The sequence below is a fragment of the Mastomys coucha genome, unplaced genomic scaffold (assembly GCF_008632895.1).
Source record: "Mastomys coucha isolate ucsf_1 unplaced genomic scaffold, UCSF_Mcou_1 pScaffold16, whole genome shotgun sequence".
NCBI classification, from domain to species: Eukaryota; Metazoa; Chordata; class Mammalia; order Rodentia; family Muridae; genus Mastomys; species Mastomys coucha.
In genome coordinates, this window is record NW_022196898.1 from 33,806,846 (window position 1) to 33,816,795 (window position 9,950).

General features: G+C 38.5%; 1 protein-coding gene across 5 annotated transcripts in view; it reads left to right on the forward strand.

Moving 5' to 3' along the window:
• The window catches only part of Fbxw7 (F-box and WD repeat domain containing 7), a 163,436-nt gene that overhangs the window by 84,617 nt on the left and 68,869 nt on the right, over positions 1 to 9,950 (forward strand). For 4 of the 5 annotated variants that reach the window (XM_031374223.1, XM_031374222.1, XM_031374224.1 and 1 more), the window contains one exon: positions 2,754 to 3,332. In XM_031374223.1, coding sequence (XP_031230083.1) covers positions 2,754 to 3,332 — 579 coding nt within the window. Of the gene's footprint in view, positions 1 to 2,504; positions 2,570 to 2,753; positions 3,333 to 9,950 lie in introns of all 5 variants that reach the window. The other variant, XM_031374225.1, reaches the window with a different exon arrangement.

Genomic DNA, 9,950 nt, shown 5'->3' on the forward strand with positions numbered 1-9,950 from the left:
AAAAAAAAAAAAAAAAACTGGACCCAGTTGGCATGCATGTGTTAATAAGCAGTGCTTTACCTTCTTGTTTCAGCTCCACACCATTAACAAGTGTCCTTTTCAGGCTGCACTGAAATACTTTTTAAAGTTTTGTTCTTTATGTTATGTTGTTTAAAATGACCCCTGATCATACAACCAAATTGCCCTTTAATGTTTGTAGATTCTGAAAGGCTATGATACTACCATATGAAGAAAATATTGCATGTTTAGATAAGTCTTGTTCAGGCATGAGTTATATAATTTGGGCATGAGTTCAGTGTTGAGTAAGTAATATACATTAAATAAGATGTCCTTAATCAGAAGTGGAGTTCTGAGTTGACTGGTAGACCAATGGTGTTGTGAGCTAGATGCTGATGCGAACCATTTTTCCCCAAGAGCAGTGGCTTGGGATTTACTGATTCAGTGGGTAAACCAGAGGATTAGCTATATTTAACTAACGATGGTGACCTATAGAGATTTTAGGTATAGTGAATGTTTTATTATCCCCACTCCATCTGAAACTACTGTTTCAGTTATGTTTAATATTTCCTTGTAGCCTTGAATGTGAAATCTTACTTTACTGGTCAAAAAGGCTTGACACAAGCAGAAATGTGTCTTAGATGACTTGTTGTTTGTTTTGTTCTTGGGGGATCTTTGAGACAGGGTTTCTCTGTGTAGCCTTAGCTGTCCTAGAACTCAGCTTTGTAGACCACGTTGGCCTCACACTCGAGATCCACCTGTCCCGGCCTCCCAAGTGCTAGGATTAAAGGCACGTATCACCACTACCTGGCTAGAATTTGTTTTATTACTTATTCTTGGTAAGACTTGGGATTAGGTAAAGAATTGTAAGTACTTCTGTCCAGAATATTATGTGGATTTGAAGTGGGTCCTTGTTTTAGAATAATAATGTGTGAACACTGCATTGATTCTGGTGTTAGAGCAGGCATCTAAGTGTTGTTAGCACATACTGCTGTCAGGGTTTTATCACATGCTTCCTGGAGACCAAGGTGCAAGAAGAAGATGCAGTCGCAAGTTCTTAAATCTGGGCTGTTTTTGAAGCCAGAATCCTTGACAAGTGCAGTTCTTTTGAGCCTCAGTTGTCTAGTGTTTAGTTAGAAATATTTCCAGTTTGAAAGTTGTATGTTTTTGTCAGTACCGTTTACATTCTCAGCATCTCCACTGGTGGAAGAAATAGTTCAGTATTTTGAAAATTGTAGTGTAAAAAAATATATTAGCTGTCGGATTTCATTTTTTAAAACTCTAGCTAAGTCTCATTAGATATTGATAAAAACATAAGTTCTGTACTTGATCAATATTGACATTATGTACTTCTATGAAATAGTAGAGTATTTCAAAATTTTAAAGTTGAAAATTTAAATTTAAAAACACTGTGCATTTGTGCTTTGTATAAGTGTTCTGATTCATGCAAATCTTTTTCTAAAGTGTTCAGAATTAGTCTGTAAAACAAAATGAGCATTTTTGGCAGATTAATTTATCAACTTTTTTGTATCAAGTTTCAAGTTCTAGGTGCTTTTAAAAAAACGTATGTAATGTATTGAAGTTATTTCAGGAAAACTTGAATGATACCAAATATCAGTAAAGAACATTCTGTGTAGTACACACACTGAAAAATGTAATGTGAAATAGTAGAGCCTATGCTAGCACACAGGAAAAACATTCTCAGTGTGTAAGTTTTGAGGAATAAGTTGAAAGCCTCCATAACACCCAGTCTTCATAATGCTTTTAAAATGCAACAGCAGGGCTTGGCTACAAATTCTAGCTCATGGATCCCCCCCCCCTTTTTTTAAATAAATTAGTTAGTTAATTTATGTATGTGGGTATTTTTGTTTTCATATATGTCTATATATGCCTGGCCACAAGAAGGTGTCAGATCCTCTATAACTGGAGTTACATATGGTTGTGAGCCTCCAGGCAGGTGCTAGGAATTGAACCTGTGTCCTTTGGAAGAACAGCCAGTGCTCTTAACTGCTGAGCCATCTCTCCATCCTCACTCATGGACTTTTGTCTCCTAAACATCTGGATTTTATTCTTCTTGTCCCCTACCCCCTGCCCCTCAGTGAGCATCTTCTGTATACTGTTCCCTTTCCTGTTTTAAGATTCCTTTGGGTAGGTCGCCAGAAGTGGACTTACTGGGTCAGAGGGTCTGGACTTTTGTGTGTTTTTACCTACAGTATTTAGATTCGTTGCTCACTTGATTTATGTTCATTGTGGAAGATAAGGATTACAGCGGTGGTGCTTCTTACCTGAAGGAAGGTCTTGTGATTCGAGACGCTTGGGAAATTGCTAGGCTAATAAAGCTTCTTGAAGGGGTTTACTTCAGCATTCCCTGAACCTTGCTGGGCACTTTATAGGTGGTGTGGCTTTGTTTTGTTTTTGTTTGTTTGCATATGTTTAACATTTAGTGAATGATTTATATAGGATATGGTTTCTGAATTAATGATTTAAAAATTTAAATTCTTTTATAGGCTAAGTTATAGCTTATTGATCAGAGCAACTAAACCACCAAGCTTTTAGAGGCTTATGAAAAAAGGTAAAGGCCTTTAGTATGATTTTTTTTTAAAAAAAGTTTTATAACTTACTTACTTTAAAACTTATTTATTACTAACGAGTGTGTGAATGCTTTCCACAATATTTAACTGTATACTTAGACTATAGGATATGACACAAAAGTAGACAATAACAAAGGTTGTATAAATCTTGTTTTCCTCCTACAGAATGTGAAACCCTTTGCATCTTCTGATAGTCTAGCCAAGGTCCAAGAAGTGGCAAGCTGGCTTTTGGAAATGAATCAGGAACTGCTCTCTGTGGGCAGCAAAAGACGAAGAACTGGAGGCTCTCTGAGAGGGAATGCTTCCTCAAGCCAGGTTGATGAGGAGCAGATGAATCGCGTGGCTGAGGAGGATCCACAGCAGCAAGCGAGACATCAAGAGGAGGAGCACACTGCGCGGAATGGTGAACTTGTGGGTGCAGACCCTAGGCCTGGAGACCAGAACGATTCCCAGCAAGGACAAGTGGAAGAAAATAATAACCGCTTTATTTCAGTAGATGAGGACTCTTCGGGAAACCAGGAAGAGCAAGAGGAAGATGAAGAGCATGCTGGGGAACAGGATGAGGAGGAGGAGGAGGAGGAAGAGGAGGAGGAGATGGACCAGGAGAGTGATGATTTTGAACAATCTGATGACAGTAGCAGAGAAGATGAACATACGCACAATAGCAATGTCACAAACTGCAGTAGTATCACGGACCTGCCCGTTCACCAGCTCTCCTCCCCATTCTATACAAAGACAACAAAAGTGAGTACCTTCAGTCTCCTTCCAGCTGGTATGCTACCTTGCTATTTCAGTTGTAGTAAAGTCATCCTTACAATCTTCACATGTAGAACACCTTTATTAAGTAAGTTTTAGTTTGTTAATGGCATCAGTGTTTATTTATAACTATATCTTAGAGATACTAAAAAGTAGTCAACCTAATTGCAAAACGAGGGGGGAAATTGATATTGTTTGCCACAAAAAAAAAAAAAAAAAAAAAAAAAAAATCACCAGCTTCACATTTGCTGCCAGAGTGGTTTGGGTGAAACATGATGTGTGTAAACCAAGTCATGAAGAACTTTATTTGCAAAGTAGCTAATGTAGTCACTGGCTGTGTTTTCACCAGACTTAACTCTAGTGTGTAAGTTAATGGAAGTCACAGCAAGTCGTTCTGCTTTGTTCTTCAGAAGTGAACTGTGACTCGTGGATGTATGTCCAAGTAGAATAACCTAGCTCTAGGGATTGTGTTTGAGTAATAGGTCACTTGTTTTACACACACACAAAACAAACACTGTTTATATCAGACATCCCTTGACTCAATTTGCTGGTTTTTAAATTTAACAATGAATCATTGGATTTTGCTCATAAATACCTATGAATTTAAAAATATTTTTTTCAATATGGTTTGATGTGGATCATAGTATCTAATACAATTTAGCTTAAAATTCAATTTGCTTAATCAGTTTTGTTTTAGATTGTAAAACAAAGTGTCTCAGAGAATTTGTCTATGTCTAATTTCCAGAACACCCTCACATCATTCTATTTACTTGTTGGCATGACCTAGGATGGAAATGGTATCAGGTAGTGCTTTTCTCCCATTTAACTCTCTCAAGATGGAGGAGGATTTTAGTTTGGACTGACTATTTCTGTAGCAGCAATTTAGAAAACCCTCTAGCACTCTAGAGAGCAGGGCAGGAAGATCATGAAATCAAGGCAGCAAGACTGCTTAAAAGACTTTTTAAAGGTTACCTGTAGCTGTATTAAGACCACCTCACATGTTTGCATCTGTTACTAAGGAGAAATTGTACTAACTCAGTGCTTTATTTTGGAGACCTTTACATTCTTGATCATTTTAAAAGACAGTGCAGTATCCTGGGCTGCAGTTTCATTTCAATCCATAAAGTCGGGCCTTAGAGAGGATAGGGAGGAGCTGGAAACCCTCTTTCAGAGGCCGGTATGGTAGTGTACACAAGCACTTGAGGCAGGAAGCTTGTTGGAGATTTCAGGCTGGCTGGGCTGTGTAGAGAGTGTGAGTCTGGAATGGGCTGTTCAGAAGACTTGTCTTTGAAAGGAAGAAAACATCTTCATGCTCTCAATTCTTCCTCAGTGTGCTTTAAAAATATCCATGTAGAAGTCTCCAGCAACCCTGACAGCAGCTAGCCTTCGTGTGTCATTCCTCAACATGTCTACATTAATGAGAAAAAACATTGTGTTCTCTATTGCATTGGTGTACTCTACAGAACGTAGTGGAAACTGTCAAGACTAAGGACAGTTTCTTCCCTTGGCCACTGAGCTTTCCTCTCTTGTGAATGTAGAGAAAATAGACAGTAGGTTTTGACCAGTGAAGTGGGTGCCCTTAAGAGGTGAGTGTGAACAGTGACAGTGTGTTAAGGTAGACTTGTATACTAGTCCTTAAACTTTCTGAGCTCTTGATAGGTGTTTGAGGTGCTTTCTGTCTAGGTGATGGATAACCCTTAGTTGTAGGGAACAGTCTCTGTTCTTTATAAGGAGAAACTGTGCTAACTCAGTGCTTTACTTTGGAGAACTTTATGTAGTGTCTCTTGGGGCCAGAGACACCAACCCAGTCCCATTAAGTTTTGTTCTTAAAGGAATATACAATAAACAGTATAGATTATGTTAGATACTAGATAAACAGATTGGAAATTCTAATATTAAAGGTCAAGGCTAATGGTAGTTGATAATTGCTGTTTATTAAAAACAAACCATGTACACATTCTTGAAATAGATAAGTAAACAGGTTATAGAGAGCCAAGTGGCTTGCTTCACACCACACTTTCTTTTTTCATGTTTAGATTTTTTCTTTTTCTTTTTTTCAGAATAGTTTTTTTAATACAATATATTCTGACTATGCTTCCCCTCCCTCAGCTTCTCCAAGATCCTTCTCACTTCCCTTCCTGAATCTACACCCTTTCTGGCATCTAAAGAAAAATAATAGGCCATGATAAAACAAATCCAAATGAATCAGAATAGACATAACTGACAAGCAAACAGAAAAAAAAAAAAGAACCAAAGCATAAGTAACAGTTCATACACATAAAAACAGAGCTGGGAGCCACAGCATATACACATAGATCTGGAGGCTTAAAAAGATGCAGCTTTCACAAAACATTGTGAGTCAGAGAACCTCCAGAGATGCCATCTAGTTTGTTTGTGTTGATCATCTACTGCTGGGCACTGAACCAACCCTTAAGAGCAGTTTGTTTCCTCAATGAGACTGTTGGAGAAAATGAAAATTTAATTTGCTAGTAGTTATCAATTGCCGAGAGCTGCTAGGTTAGGAGTGGGGCCTCTGTCCACTTTTCCTCTCAGTGCTGGGACCCCATCTGGCACAGACTTGTGCGTGTTCTGAGTAACAAAAGATTTTATTTTTGATTTGCCCCGTTTCTAAGAACACTCTCTTTCCATGTGTTATGCTGCCCCCTATGGTAGGATGTTACAAACAGTACAGAAGAGTTTCCAAGTGTGATGGCTTAATAATGAACCCCTGAGAACTCAGTTGGTTTTCTTGTGGTGTGTTAATTCGGCATTATTGAAGATAGGAGGCCACAAGACCTAAGTTGTAAGAGGAAGAAAGGGTTATGAGAAAAGGAATCGTAGGCTCTGGAGTCTATTCTATGCTAGCTGTTTGTCTCAGTGGGACACGTCTTCCCCAAGTTCTAGAGTCAGCTTGCTTTGCCAGTTATGAATGTTTGCCTCTGCAGGGTTAACTGTGCCAGCTTACTATGTCTTTTTTGAAAATTATTTTCTGAAGAGATTCTCAGATCATATTGACTTTTTGACATGTAATAATTTAAAATACAGATTATTAACTTTTGCTTCTGTTTTCTCTTTACCAGCTCACGTTTAGCTAACAAGAAAAGCAAACAGGACTACCAGAGGTCAGGTCTTTATCCTCCTGATTTTTTCATGGAAACAAGCATCTTTGCAAAGTCATTTCTATAGGAACTCCATTCTTTATCTCTAGTGATTCTTTATTTCTAGTGATGGTTTTTATCCATTTGCTTCCAAAAAAAACTACATATACACACAGGCATACACAAGTATATACATCAATATATATGCAAAGTAGATAGTGAATACATGTGTCTTTAGGTTCTAAATAGTAGAGGATGAGCAGGGTCTAGTTGCATATGCCTATAGTCATGGGGACCAGAGAGAAGGGCTTTAGACCAGAAGCTTAGAGTAACAGGTTTGTGGGGCTCTACTAGAGCTGGAACTGCCAGAAAACTATATAATAATGTGGCCAACAGCCGAAACTTAAAGAGAAGCTAAGTTAAATTACACTCTACAGAATGATTTTCTCCTCTGAAAGTCCATGGCCTAGTTTTGTCCAAAACTCTAAACTCCAAGTTGTGTTAGGTCTAGGCATGTCCAGAGAGCAGTAGTCTTATATAACATTTGCTTGTATGTAGCACTCACAGCCCTGTGGGTGGCTGTGTCCTTGCCTTGTAAGTGAGAAGAAATGGAAACATGGTGAGGTCTGGCTTAACTTGATTCAGAATCTGGGGGAGATGCTGAATCTCACAGGGAAAGGGGCAGGCTGTGAGGGATGAGGTGAGTTCCCTAAGCACAGGGAACGGTAGCTTGTGGTGCCCAAGCTCGGGCTCTGACTCTTTCACTGACTACATGTCCATGTGCGATAGCCTTATCAAACTCTTCTTTCTCTGTACAATGATGCCCCCTTTTCATAAGTTTTTCCTAGGATTAAGTAAAATCAAATATGTAAAGTGGGTAGCATAATGCCTGAGAAACGAGGCTAGTGTGTATACATAGGCCGGTTACCTGGCTTTGTCTGTACTGATCCCTTGAAATGCAATTCATTCTCTACAACACACATATCTTTTTTGTGTGTGTGTGTGTGATTTTTAGTGTTCAGTCATTATGTCACTGCTAACATGCAAAGGTTATGGAAAAATAAGCAGAAAATAGGTTAATACTTTAGCAAAATGTATGCAAGTAGTTGAACTTAATAAACTGGGCTTCAATAAAAAGAAAATAAGCTCTATTCAAAGATCTCATCAGTCATCAAGCCATATGCGATTACATGGAGTAGAATTTGCCAGTGCATCTGTACTTTTTCCAAACTTTAACTTGTAAAGTTTCTGCTTAAATTCTCTATAAGCCTTACATTTGACTGAGAAAGTAAATGTCAATTTGTGATAAATTTCTAATTTCTATTAATACAGTTTTAAAAATATTTAATATTGTTTATAGTTGCTCAAAATATATTTCAAGTCTGTGTGAATCAGATTATTTTTATTCACTGACAGTATTGAAAAGAATATTTTAATTAAGAGCTTTCTCTATAAACTCAAGACATTTTCCCTATAGAACAGGTTACCTTACTTAGCACTTGAGAAGCACAGGCAGGCATCCCTCTAGGCCAGCCATGGCTACTTCATGAGACGCTGTCTCAAAAACAAAAACAGAATGGGGAATTTTAAAACTTTGAGTACAAATGATAAACTTTGGGAATATGTGTTAGTACTAAGCAGAATTATTCCAAGATGTTTTTGAGGCAGATCGCTTTATATGTATAATTACAAGGACATTCTTTTTAATGGTATGTTATTTTGATGGTAAGGAAGATGGTATGTAGGATAAGCATGCAGTCTTCAGAATGAATTTCATTTTAATTTTGATATATAACTTCAGTATTCTTAAATATTATAGCAAGCATTTGTTAGTATCAGAAACAAATTGGTATAACTGCTAGAAACCATTTATTTTATCTAGGCTTTTATGTATAACTTTTATAATGCATAATAGAGGGTTAGAGAAAAACGTTTTCCTTCACAGAACTGGCATATACCCTTAAAGGAGGGAGAGAAGTGGGACTAGAAAGTGTCACTTGAGTAGTGGGTGCTTTGCTGTTTGGCTTTGATCAGTTCCCACGTCTCGGACACACTTGGAGCTCTGGCAAATTCTAGCTAGGTCAGCTGAGTCCCTTCTTGAGGAGGATGGCTAGCATGGGGCTATGTTTTCATTTATGTCTGTGTGTGCTTCATGTATATGTGGGTACCCTAGGACTTAGAAGAGGTACTAAATCCTCTGAAGCTGGAGGTGAGACAGCCCTTGGTACCTGATGGGGATTCTGCAAATGGTAGTCAGAATCTTTGGCAGAACAGTAGGTGCTTTAACTCCTGAGCCATTTCTCCAGCTGAAACACTTATTAGTATGTGGTTTCGTGAACAAATTCTTCTTAATGTGGCCCTGAAAGCGTTTGGCTCTCCATGTGTCACTTTTCTATTGTTATAAAGAGATACCATAACCAAGGCAACTTATAAATGAAAGCATTCAGTTGGGGACTTGCTTACATCATGGTGGGGAGTGTGGTGGCAGGTAGACAGGAAGGCATGGCACTGGACAAGTAGCTGAGAGCTCACATCTGACCCTTAAGCACAAAAGACTAGGTCTGGTGGTGTGTGCTTTGAAACCTCAAACACTGCAACCCCCGCATCACCCCCCCCCCCATGATTCATTTCTCTAAGGTCACACCTCCTGATCTTTCTCAAACAGTTTTACAAAACAGGACCAAGTATTCAAATATATGAACTAGTGGGGCTCATTCTCATTCCAAGTATTATACCATCAAACATAAATATCTTTCATTGAGAGAGAAAGAGAGAGAGAGAGAGAGAGAGAGAGAGAGAGAGAGAGAGAGAGAGAGAGAGAGAGAGTTTGAGAATCCAATTTTAGAAAACAATTCTGAAGTGCTCAATGCTTTAGCCGGAAGGCAGCAGTACTTTCCTTTTCTCTTCCTGCTTCTGACTCCTCATTTATATAGACCTGTTACTATGAGTTATTCTGTGATGGAAACTGATGAAGGACACTGGGGTCATCAGCTCCAGATGTAAGGTCATCACTCTGCTTTATATTTAACAGTTCTTTATGTTAACCTCTGTAGTTAGAATTTTGGTTTATTTAAAAAAACCCAGATATGTTGTGTGACTATGTTTTTGTTTTAATCCCAGGTGTGGGATAAGAGGCTGCTTCACAGCAGGTGATTATGATTAGCCTGGTGCACTAGCAGGGACATTTTTATTTTATTGTTTTACCAGCTGCAGATAGTTTAATTCTGGGGACTCTGAAAAAGGCCAGAGCCCCGAGAAGGCTGCTGCTCCTCCCGCTGGTCCTGGTTGATATTGTTTAGTTTGAAGAGAAGAAGTTGGAGAAATTTTGCCTATGAAAATTCAGCTTGCCCCAAAAATCCAGTCAGCAGGAAATAGTCTTATTTTGTTGGCTGAAAGAGGTCTATGCCCTTTCCCTTCTAACCTTTTCTCCTATCTAGTATTAAGGGGTTGGAAGGGACTAGGGTGGAATAAGGCTTAGAAGGGAGGTAGAGATAAAAGAACCCAGTAA